This window comes from Bradysia coprophila, chromosome IV (genome assembly GCF_014529535.1).
Source record: "Bradysia coprophila strain Holo2 chromosome IV, BU_Bcop_v1, whole genome shotgun sequence".
Lineage (NCBI taxonomy): Eukaryota > Metazoa > Arthropoda > Insecta > Diptera > Sciaridae > Bradysia > Bradysia coprophila.
In genome coordinates, this window is record NC_050738.1 from 11,205,059 (window position 1) to 11,218,664 (window position 13,606).

General features: G+C 33.5%; 1 protein-coding gene across 1 annotated transcript; it reads right to left on the minus strand.

Moving 5' to 3' along the window:
• Nucleotides 1-776: 776 nt before the first annotated feature.
• Nucleotides 777-12,412, minus strand: LOC119066213. The gene has a single exon (XM_037168535.1). The coding sequence runs from the start codon at nucleotides 11,377-11,379 to the stop codon at nucleotides 9,229-9,231; it is 2,151 nt and encodes a 716-aa protein (XP_037024430.1). The 5' UTR covers nucleotides 11,380-12,412; the 3' UTR covers nucleotides 777-9,228.
• Nucleotides 12,413-13,606: the final 1,194 nt, after the last annotated feature.

Genomic DNA, 13,606 nt, shown 5'->3' on the forward strand with positions numbered 1-13,606 from the left:
TCTTGAAATATGAGAAAATGTAGGAAAATCTGGGAAACAGGAAAATTCGTGAAATGTAGGAAAATTCGTGAAATGTTGGAAAATTAATGAAATTTGGGAGAGTTAGTGAAATTTGGAAAAATTCTTGAAATATGAGAAAATTTAGGAAAATGTAGGAAATTCTGTGAGCATATTGTAAACACAAAAATATTCCCTTCATACAACCACTGAACTGTGAATTCATAGCTCAACCTGGATGGTTTCCATAGGGACACTTCATCTGACCGAATCATATTTTCACATTTTAAACGGAAATGAAAACAACAAAAATTACTGACTTTCTACCAGTTTATTGACATTCGGATGGACAACAAAACAACGAAATCATGTCGGACTGTATAATTTGAACAAACATTTCCTAAAAGTTTGTTCAGCATGAATTTATAATTTGAAAGGATCATTTTATTTCATATTCAACAGCATTCCATTCACAGTTCCAATTTGTGAATAAAAGCCAATAAGAAACGGAGATTTACACATCAATGGATATATTGGGCTGTTAACTGATTTTTTTTCCTCTCCTTTCTTTCTTTCCTTGCAGAATGATGTGAAATAAATATTTTCCTTTTGTAATGTGTAGCTGGAGAGGTTTTTCCTGGATCTTAAGTGGATAAATTGGATAAAATAGAAATAAAATGGAATGTAGGTTGGTAGCGATAGATCTTCGGAACTGAAGTGACGCTTAATTAAACACCTTTTTCGTTAATTTTTTTTTATATAAATTTATTATAGAACACCCGATATAGTCTTTGGTTTATTTTCTTAACATTTAAATAATTACATTATGGGGGGGAAATAAAAAAAAATTATTATCTTCATTCATCTAGCCTAAATATCATTATTTTTCTTCATTCATTTAGTTTTTATACCTTTTTTTTACAGTGTTGTTGGCAAAGGAAATTTTGATCTTTCGTGTTATTTTTTTTTTTAATTCGAATGAGTTTTTATGTACAGATATGCCATGCAGTTTTAAGTCTTAAAAATATTAAAAATAAATTTTTCTTTTTGATATAAAAAAGGAAACACTTTTTCGAATCGAATCACAATTTTTACATTTTTAGGTTTAATATTTTCACTTTTTTAATAATAATTTTCTTTACAAAGGAGATTTTAATTAAATTCTGGATAAAATTCCATTTACAGTCCGAGAAAAATAAAAAGTCACATATTCAACGGTTATAATCCAACTTGTTCCACAAACGATATCCACGTTATCCACACACCACATACATATGCACTTGTATGTACAGCAACATGGATATCGAATGTGGAATAAGTTGGAGTATAACCGTTAAAATAGGTGACTTATCATTTTTCTCCGACTGTACTACAAAAAAAAAATGGAATTTGTATTTCAAAAAAACGGAGAACAGAATTTAGTGTAGCTATTGTAGGACTCATTTCTGTTTATTAAATCATGGCTGAATTGTACGCAGTTACAATTAACAATTTTCATCTAACATAATTCGAGCTGATGTTTTCATAACACACAAAGCAAACAAGCCTGAAGTCTGCAATGATATAAATATATTACAAGCAAAGGTATGTGTTCTCATGATATAATATGAACGAACATAGATTTTCGTTCGGAAGAGTTATGTTAAATTCATAATATGCATGGTTTGTTCCATTTCACTGTGGATATGTCAGTAAAACTTGCTCTCGCTACTGTAATCTGTTGAGATTACAAGACGTTGCATTGAATTAAATTTTGTAATTAATGTGTAATTCGGAAAAATCCCCTACGAGACTGTAATATCAGAATTTTAGGGCCTTTACTATATTGCGCAAAGGGGCTATGAGTATACGTTCAATATTTTGAACTACTTTTTCTGTTTCATTGTTTGCTTATCAAGTTTTCCACTCATCTAACAAAGTTGAATTGAACGGAAAAGACAGTATTTTGATTGGTGATTGAAAATTTTCCTTTTCGACAAACTTTTTTTTTGCCAAAATACAGAGAAAATTAGAAGCCATGTGCATGAAATGGTCAACACGTCATGGGTGCAAAACTCCTATTTACTAACTGTGTCTTCACACAGCGATGCGATTTTTTTTGTCCTAATGTCAAAGAAAAATTTCGCATCTGTCATTTTCGCGTCATTGTGTTTAGGCACAGTAACGTGTTAGCAACAAGGTTGGCATTAAAATTTCAATTTTTAAGTTTTTTGAGTTCTCACGGTTTGTGACATTAGTTGGATCGACATTATCGACACCTGTTGTGTTTCCTTCAAAACCAGACATAGTCAGAAAAGTTTAAAAAATAGAAAAAAATCTTTAAAGGCGACACAGTATGTTAGTTTCGTAGATACTATTCGATGCACAGTATCAACCCCTTAAAACACATAAAATGAATAAATAAATAAGACAGAGCGAATTGGCTCAAAAAGCACTTAGGGTAGACATGAATTAACGGTAAATAGTATAAGTCTCAGGCGATGGCGATAATTACACACTTCGGACATGTATTTTCATGTAAATTTTTAAACGAATTTCAGAAGAAAATTTTGACTGAACTATAGGGTTTGATTGTAGGGTTCGTTTTCCTTACGAACATAAAGCCATTCACAAAGAACACACGCGAAATATAACGAATTTCAGACCGCCTACCCTCCCAAATTTGTGAATAGTCGTTATATAATATGCCTGTTCGGAACGAGCGGTGATAAAATTGTGGAAAACTTTAATCATTTAAATCGATCTGAACAATGTACAGACGAAACAAAATATTGAACGCAATAAGTCAGAGTAATTTAATTAAATTAAAATCGAAAATGATTCCCATTAGTGTCCGGTCGAAATTAAACTATCAATTAAATCAGCATTCGGCCGAGCAGACAATTATTCTTCTTTAGATATTCCAAGCCGTCATGTTTTTTGTTCCCATAAAAATGAAATTGATCAATTTTTATTAAAAATTCATTGCCTTATTCCGACAAGTTGTCGTCGAGGACAAAAAAAAACCTATCAATAGTTTGCCTTCACTTTGTCAGTTTTCTGTTGATTTTTGTTTTAGTACACTGACTGATTAATAAATAAGTGGTTCCCTGATCATCTATGAAAAATATTGTTGTCTTCAGCCAACCCATTTTTATATTAAATGTTGAATAAGCCTGATGGAACCATAAGCTGTTTTTTCAAGAAAAATATACAGACAAAAACGTTCTGATCTTATGAAGCAACATCATTCGTTAAAAGGTGAAGTTTTTTTAAACTTTTTTTTTCTCTCGATGAAAACACCTTTTTGATCTGTACAGTTGCACGGACGCAGATATTTGATTTCCGTTAGTGATCTTTCCTGCCTTTCGAATTGCAATACATTGTTCGTGAATCATTCAATCGGCAGAAATAAAGACATGTGCTACATGCACATCTGCGAAAGACACATCTGCACTGGACATCTGGACAGCCGTTGCATATGTATAACAGAAAATGCATTGAATTTAAAAGTAAACGTTGGAAATGATTTTCAGAGCAAATAAAAGCACTCAACACCCAGTATAATATGTCGGATATATGTTTGGAACAGAGTGTGATTTTTGAACTGTGCTCTGTGCCGCATACCTTTCCATAAATTTCAACGTTTATCGTATTGTCATTGGGAGTTCATCGGATTTTTGTAAAGTAATTGTTTCAATGTGACACATTACAAGGCCGCCTAATTAATATGCCTGAAACCGGGGCCATAACTGCCACCCAGAAATCATAAACAACAATTAATGATAAGCGTAACGTGTTTGAAATAGTAATAATAATAATAACAATAACATCGACATTATTATGCCCGGTTCATGCCATTTGTCGAATTTCTATCACCGATAAAATGTATGGTCAATTATTTCAATATCAATATCATAATGACTGAATAAACAAATATAATGGGATACCGAAATGTGCTATAGAGATAAGTTTAATCCATTAGCCAAACGGTTTGACATGCTTGAATATAATCAAACGAAAATATTGAGTGATTTTCTCTCTTCAATCAAAACTGTTTCGAAGAAAATCAATATACAAGAAATACACGTTTCTAAGTGTCCCCCCGCCGGGGATTAGAATATAACATAAAAGCTGTGTTTCATATATGAGCTATTTCAGGTATTGATATGTTTTGAAGCATTTAATTTAAATATTTAATTCGAAATGTTGTAGCAGCAACAACGGTAAAAGTTCGGCCATATAGACAGGGTTATAACAAGGTTGAAACTTTTTCCACAAAACAGTAGTGGGATGACTTGTCCCAATCAAAACGGTGAATACACACATGTTCCTAACGTTATGAGCATATAAAATTAACAATGAACTTGTTGTGTACGGGAAAATTCTAAAATAATACCGAAGAAGAAAATTTTCATCCCCCTCCCCCCGTTCTTCTGTTCTATTTTCGCATCAACTTCATATTGATTTTTTTATAAGTTTATTTTTCGGAATCGCAAAAAGGAACCCTGTTGAAAAGAAAGTTTAATGGGAAACACACGAACAAAGGAGCTTGGGATATAAACATGGTACGTAAGAGATGTTGTGGTCGAAGTTTAATAGTAGATTACTAACTTCAACTTTCTTTTGATGTTTCTCATGCTTTGATTCATTAAAAAAGAATCCACTGCGAGTGGGCGAAGAAAGATACATTATAAAGGCAAACTCTTTATGAATAGTTCCAAGAAACGGATCTTTAGGTTTTTGTCTCCATGTTGAGTTTAGTCAACATGTCACAGAGTGAATGTAGGAAGAAAAAAAACTTCGAGTAGTCAAGAAAACAGACTATGAATGCAGGGGAGTTTCAGTGTTTCGAATTTTGTATTGAACAGCTTGTAGGTATTATGATTATGTCTAGATCCAAGAGATGAGAAAGCAACAGTCCTTCATGCATTATAACTGCTGATTTAGATTGCAATGTAACGTCAACGGGCTTATCTTAATAAAAAAAACGTCAACGAAAAATGTCTTTTGTTTTCAGTTTTTTTTTCGCATTATCTTTAGAACTCGTTCAGGAACTAAAAATTCGTTACCCAAAGTGAAGATTTTGACATATTTTATGTGAAAGAAGTGTCAAAATCCTGACCAGTAAAACTTAACGAAGAGTTTCTGAACGAGCTCTTAAATGTCAATGCATTTGCTGGAGCAGTAATTCTTCGTTAAGTTTAACCAGTGAATTTTGTCAATCATATGGGTAGATTTGTCAAAATTTTAACGCGACATTACTGTACGCACTCCTACTAGAGCTCGTTCAGAGACTCTTCGTTAAGTTTCACTGGTGAGGATTTTGACACTTTTAAAATATGTCAAAATCTTCACTTTGGGTAACGAATTTTTAGTTCCTGAACGAGTTCCTATAAGGGCACATACAGCAATAGTTTTTCGTTCAGTGACAACTGTCAAAGTTTACTATACATCTCTCTCCTCTTCCCATTGCTGCGATATGGGTAGCCACGTTAAAACTGTCGAAAATTCGCTAGTGAATGTTGAAAAAAAAAATTGATGTACATACGTGCTCAATGTTTTCTCCATTGCATTCAATTCAATCAAAGAAAATTGGTAGATAATGCAAGTTTGGCATTTTAAGACAATGAGAAAAGAGTTGAAAACAAAAGAACTTTTTCGTTAAGTTTACTTTGATATGTATATCAAGAGTAAGAATTAAAGCGCAGCCTCTTTTCGCTTTCTAAATTATTACTGTGTATTACATAGTACTCCTAGTACTGTTTGGCAGCTTACAGTAAACCACGGCCTGTAATAATTATCAATACGAAAAAAAAGGTGACAGACGGGCCGTGCTCCACTTTGCCGATATTGTGTATTTTTTTCTGTAGGCAAGGTCAGTAATCATATGAATGGAAATTTCTACCGTAACTCCACCAATAGAAATCAAAGTTATTTTTTTCATGTTTCATTTATGTCCTCGGTTCCTATGTTAAAACTACCACAACAATTGTGGTATGAATCTATACATTTACTGACGATTGAAAAATGATGTAGCAGAATCGGTAATAAAAGAAAATCAAAAAAAAAATGAAAAAGTTTCAGTAATCGTTTCCGTTCATTTCATTTCATTCTTGTTCGAATATGTGTCTAAATCAAGAATTTAAATTCTATTGAAACGGAAAAATAATAATAAAATTCAATTATCATTTCATTCTCTGGCTTTTTTTTGCCATGTACTCTACAACGTTGTAAACACACCAACGTTGAATATTGGAACATTCTTTAACGGATTTTTTGGTTCAACCAAAACCGAAAGCCACTTCATGAAAGTTTACTGCCGAATTTCGTAGCCGAAAATTAATTAATCGAAAACTTAATGTAATTATTGAAAGTATTTCTGCACTTTGGAAGTTGTTACACATCCGATATTTAACCGTTGAAAGTTTTTCGTTGATAAAATTTTAATCTTTTCGGCGTAAATAAAATAAATTCGAAGCAGTAAATACAGATGAGGGTAGGAGGTGGTATAAATATTAATAAAATTCAAACCCATATTGTATCCTATATTTTTACCACCACCCCCCGCAGTATCGCAAATATCTATAAATATGCGATAACATTTTGAAGTTGTTGCGTGGAAATTTACAAAGTTATTTATAATAAGCCCGGCGTTAATTTGACTGGCATGGTATACAAGTTATTTATTTATTTGTTCAATAATAGGTTCTATACGCCTCGTCCAAGCACCACATAATTTTTATATCTTTCGTTTCATTTTATCGGACAGTTAATGCTTATCAGATCGCTTAGTGGAGAGCGAATATAATTGTGTGTATAGCATAGACAGAATTAGCTCGATTACAGGATGATGATGATGATGTAATATAAAGTAATTATGTTGTATATCGGACATCCAATGGGAACACGAGCAACCTTTGCAATATTTGTTCGATTAGGACATATTTGTACAGTAGGGGAATTTTTCACGAACATTTTTAGCAAAATGATTGAATGTAGGAACTTTCGTGACTGGCAAGACATTTCTAATAGAAAACTATTTCTGATTTTTTCCTCCCTTTATTTCAATGATAATATTCTAAAATGGAAGTATTTTCCTATTTTAAAAGGTTCTATTCATTAGCTGGGACTCAAACCAATTATTAAAATTAAACTAGATCTGTTCCACCTACCAATTATTTGACTAATTTCATTGTCAATAAACGAACGTTTTTTCAGTTCATCAAACATCATTTACAAGCGATGAAAACATAGTATAGTCCATTGAACGAAAAAAAAAAATCAAATAAACCAACCCCACGTACCCGGATTCAATTATTTTCTATTCGGAGAAATTCATTTTTCACTATTTTAAGCGACGAGAAATTTGTTCGCTAAAAGAATTTCCATTTTAATTTTATATTCAAGCTGGGCAAAAATATTTGGCATAATTAAAATATGAATAGGAAGTTTTACCGCTTCATAATTACATTCTTGTACCTGGTTCTTCTTAACTATTTCTCCGAGCTATGCCACGAATTTTTAGTTACGAAAACGTCAGCTCAATTTATTAAATCGATGGAAGCGAATGAGTCCTTCATTTAAGTCGTGAAAGCATTGAAGTCATATACAGGAAGGCCGATGAACGAATTTTACATACGTTTTAACATAGAAATGTTCAGTGGACGAAAATTAATTGCAGGATAAATCGACAGGATTTGCAGGATTTGTGATTTTTTTTCCTTTTTCTATTTTGTGATTGTTGTACAGAAATGTACAAATTAGAAATGATGACGAGGGTTTGGTTTTTATGCCGTAAGAAATTGTCAGTATGACCATAACATAGTCCAACGTGAATCTTCAGTTCAGTGAATAAGTACGATTACGGGTTAAAAAAAATTTAAATTTGGATTTGACAATGAAAATTAAAGTAAATTTCGGCTACAAATATTGAAAAGGTTGTGTTACGCTGCTTCAAGCCTAAATTTATTTTTGTTTTCATTGGCAAATCCAAATTCAAGAATTCTTCCGCGTTCAATGGTAGGCGTACTCATTTACTGAACTAAAAATTGACGTTGGCAACATGTTTTTCAAAATGAATTTCACTACAAAAGATCGTTCATCGGTCTTCCTGTGTATTATAACTACTTCAACGGTCGTCGTAAGACGGTTGATGTATTTTCTTTATTTTGTTTTGTAAAAATTAGAATTAAGGGTCTAAGTCTGGTATAAAATCGAAAGTAAAGTTTAACTTAGCTCAGATATACTAGTTGTGGGAGAGTTGACTTTTACATTTTATAACAATATTATTCATAAAGACACATAATTATTATTTAGTACCATTAAATGCACTTCATGATGAGTCACAATTTTGGTATGTAACATGACATTATTTGGTTTCCATTATTTACACAAAATTTATTTTATTTTTTCTTCTTCTTTTTCTTATTTTTCCTCTCGTATTAATAATGTAAGTTGTATATAAATATTTATTTTAAATATTTCAGTCATGATACTGGGTGTATGTAAAGTATCATTGATACGTTTATTGAATTTTAAAGGTTATTTGAACGATGATTAAAAACTACAAAGGAACACAAACGATGAGACGGAAAAACGAAACAGATTTTTTGTTTTGTTTTGTTTCCTCTTTGAACATATTGTTTGATGTAATACATAAAAAATTGTAATATATAGTCAAGTGACTCATCATATCTAACACGTCGTGTGTGTGTGTTGTTGTTTATTTTTTTCTTCTCTTCTATTAACTAACAAAATATGTGTGTGCAAACCCATAAAAGTTAATTAAGAAATATCACAATATAAAAGGAGACCAGCCCTTTGTTTACTTACATATTGAAAGTCATGTGGTGTATCCTATCCCATGTAATTCCATATCAAATATATAAATGCGGTTCTCAAAAGCATATCAATGAAAACAAAAAAAAAAGACTTAATACCACACTGACAAGATCAAATTTCCTTTTTTCCCCGTTCTTTCTTTCGTTTTTTTTAACACTATTTTCGATCGTTTTTGTTTTATAATTTTCTTTTATCTATCCAATATGCATGCAATTTTTTATATTTTTTTTTATTGAATTTTCTTTTATATTTTTTTTTCTCTCTCTTGCATATCTAAAGAAAAGTCTTTTTTCTGTTACCGTTTCATTTAATTAATCACTGTACACCTATTTCATTTTTTTTTTTGTTTTCTTTTAATTATGATTTTTCCATAAACTTTTTTTTTACAAAAATTTCATTTAAATAACACTAAACGTCCGTTCCACAACCCTCTTGATATCCTTCATCCGGTGAATTTCTACTGCTAGTTAAAGCTCGTTTTAAAGCCGTCACTGGTGGCAGCACTGGAACGCCACCGCGTTGCCAAACCCGTAATGTTTTGGCATTATTTGGCATACCGGATGGGGGTAATGTTTCTCTAGACTTATGGTGTTCGGCACCGGGAACAATGGGTAATCCATAATCGGCTGGATAGCCACTACTACTTGTCGTAACTAATTGATGAGCAATAGCTGTACGCGGAAATGTGCGACTCATGAAATCGGCCGTTGACGTAACGTCGTCATCCACATTCGTCATGTGTGTTGTGCTGTCGATTATCGGTGTTTTTTCCGTATAGCTGTAAGCTGGTATTGTTGTGCTGGCAGCTCGTTTCAGATAGAGATCTTGAGCCGCGTTGGCTAAGTGCGATTGTTGCATTTGCGCAGAAGACGTTTGCTCCCATAAACCCGAAGGATATAGGGAATCACAACCAGCTCGACTGTATTCGCCACTGCCTGGCCGTTCTATAGGCTCTAGCATTGAAGCGATTAGAGTATCCGTTGCCAATGCTGCCAGATCTCCGCTGCCCAGTCTTTTGGTATCGTTTATCAAGTCTGGATTGTTTCCCGCAGATGCTGTGGGTGAAACAAACAATGGTCCAGACGACGATATTATGCTACCGTTTCCATCATAATGACTAGTGGAATAGCTTATGTCGGTCAGTCTTGGTGGTTTCTGCACAGGATTCGCTAGTTTCAAATCGTTTGGGGCTTTGCGATCTGCTAAATTATTGCTATCGTTAGTCGAAACTGTCGATGACAATTTTCCGTTGACAGTAGGTGGACTTACAGTCGTTATCACTTCTACGTGACCGGGTGTTTTGCTCTCTGAAAACGGTATCCTACGCAGTCGAACCAACAGGAACAAAATGATCAGCAGGATAAACAAAATCAAAATGACTAACGCAGCACTTAGCCCAACGATTTGACCACTTCCCAATGACGCCATACCAGCTGTTCTCATCATAACATGTAACGTAAAATTAGCTTCAGCACTACCTGCTCTATTATCAGCCACACAATAAAATTCACTCGAATCAGTCTCTTGAGCATTCGTTAGTACTAATCGGCTACGTTTCTCAAATTCACCATCTTCATACACATAAACCTTCTGATATGAACTGAACGCCGAATTATTCATCAACAGCCTTCCATTCCAGTACCAATTAACATTGGCAGATGGGACAGCTGATGTCCGGCATACAATAGTTGCATTTTCGCCAGATGTCGCTTCAATGAATCGACTAACTGGCATTATTTCTGGCCGACAAGCAAAATCGTCTACATGCAATTCAGCAAATGTACGGTCAATCACTCTCTCGGGGCCACCCGAACACTGCGGTGCAACTGGATAAGGAATATTGTTTTCAGTTAACCATGATTTAGCTGCTCTCAGCCGACAATCACAAAACCATGGATTGTCATGCAGTTCGATGCCATGTAATTTACTCAATGTTTCAATTGTACGTGGTCGTAATTCGGACAGTTTATTTCCATTCAATTTTAAGGAATGCAATGAATGTAGTCCCTTAAATGCTTCAGGTGCTATCGTCTGTATGACACAATGTGACAAATCCAATTTTGTTAAGCTGTCAGTAGCTCGAAATGCATGACTTTCGACCTTTTGAATCGGATTGCTTGCCATTGTTAAATCACGTAATGATTCAATGTGGGTTAGTGCGGCTGTTGGTATACTGGTCAATAAATTATGGCTCAAATCTAGTTCTATCAGATTAGTCAGTCCCTTAAACGCATCGTCATCGATTTGCCCCAAACGACAATTTCGCAGATAAACCTTTTGTAAATTGACCAAACCCGTTCTGATAAATGTGTCCCGTGGCAGAATTTGTAAATTATTTCCCGACATATCTAGCACCTGAGTATTCGGGTCAATATTGTCGGGAATGCTGATTAGAGCACGATCAATACATTCAGCTGTTTGTTTGCCACCTTTCCATTTGCAAACACACACCGTTTGGCATGAACTCATGCCACCGCCACGGCCTTCAGCTAGTCGTAACAGTAATAATATCCATATCGCTACCCTCAGGAGACACGGAAAATTAAAATCACGCTCCATGATTGCCCGACCGTTTTATTGTTTGGTTACGACAGTTTTGCAAAAATAAAAACGAAAAAACCAAAAAAAAAAAAACTTGAAAAAAATCACTTAACTACCGGTGATACATTTAAACAGTTTGATGTTTAGCTTTTCCAAGAGTTTTTTCCCTCTTTTTTCATTAAACACAATAATCGCGTTATCCCGTCAACTGTACGCCAATTAGTTGTACAAACACAAAAAGGATTTTGTGATAGAATCCCTTCCGGTTAACAAATTCACATACACACACACACCAAATATTTGTTTGCCAAACGTTTTCAACACACTAAAAACTTTAATACCACCTTTAATAGTTGCATTATTCACTGAGATGCATTTATGGTGTGTTACTATATATATCCACACACAATGTACAATGTTATGCAGGTAATAAAATTGTCTACATTCAGTTTAGCCTGTACATCTATCTAACGTATACATATATAATAATTAGGGTAGTTAAATCACTGATAATCCAGATTAAAGAGATTTGCTTGTATGAATTCCGGCATTTATAGATCCAATCTACGAACGAGTATTGAGTTTGTTGTTCTAGTTACATTATTATAGCATCCAATTAAAATACAATTTATATTACTTTGTGTCCACTAACGTCCTTTTAACCGAATATATATTTCGAAAATAACTTTCCACCAAAAATTATGTAAACGTCGAATTGGTATATATATCCTCTGTGTTGTAAGTGGCTTCAAACTGTAACTCCTTTCTTAACTTCACACGCAATCCATTGATATTGGATTTCTCTTCTTCTTTTTTTTAATTGTTTTATATTAATAATAATTTGATTTAGAATCTTTTTATATTTTATTCACATCAAAATTTCTATATTTTGTGTTCACGCATTCAATTCGTTTTACTTCATTCCGTTCTCGAATTATGTGGTGTAACTTTTCTTCTATTGAAGCCACAAATCGACATCAGAACCGATACTTTCAGTATGAGCAAATTGATAAAATAGTTTTTCACGTCCACACCGTATGGATCACAATCGCAGACTGAACCGTATGCTCGTCTTGCGCGAGAAGAAGACGAACCATTCCATTCGTTATAATGGAATACACTGTTAAAACGGAAAAAAATAGGAATTATATGTGCCTCCAGTTAGTTTGAAGATTTCGGCATTTATTACTCGTGTTTTCGTTGTGTATATAGATGGAAAAATTTCGTTGACTTCTTTTTTTTTCGCTCTGCTTTCGTTCATTCAATGGATATTTCAGTAGAGGATTATTTGAATGCGCAATGATTGAGTGCGTCACTTAATTTTCTCCTACAAAAACGGAAAGGGGCCAGACATGCTCTGTGGTTCTTGGTGGAATTGCAATGACTTGGATTTACAGCATATTATGCGGTGTATATGTGTGTGCGTATTATACGTATACGTGTATATTGTGTCACTGTATGTATTTTCGGAAATCATTATGCTTGCATTTTTATTGAATTAGACTGTAACTCTGTGAGAAATTTCAGTTTTGGGTATCTCGTTGTTGTTGGTTCTTTGATATTTTTGCGTGTTGGTAGGCATATAGATATACGTACTTTCGTAAATAAATATTTTATGAATGAAAATGAGGATGACGAATAACAATCCGTTTTTTTAGTATATATGCTAGCTAGTGTGGTAAATAAAAATGAAATTTTAATGTTGAAACTAAAATTATCTGAACTGATGAAGTTGTTCTGCATCGTTGTCAATTATTTGTTGAGATGTGCGGGGTTTTAATGGTCTATGGACTATGACTTCCTTTAAAACATTTCCATGCATGACAGAGCCGAGACTGTTTTTTTTTCTTTTCTTTGTAAATCGGCACAGGCTTACATGACGTTGTTGAGCACACATGAATTTTCAGGTAGGAATAATAATAGGAAATTATGATTTCATGTAAAATCAGATATTTGTAAATTTCGATGACAAAAGATAGATTTTCGAAAAGACAATCCTCTGAGGATTTTCAAGGATTTTCTTATCGTTTCCAAGGATTTCGCAGAGTATTTTTTACTGACTCTGAATGGATTGTCAGATGATTTTTTTTCGATTTTCATGGATTTTCTTCTTTTTTTTTAATTTTCTCGAGCCTTTAAAATGATTTTCTATTTTGTCAATTTTTTTTAGGATTTTCTATGAATTTGAGGAATTTCTTTTGTAAAATTTAGGGGGATTTTCTTTTGGCTGACAAAGAGTTTTCGC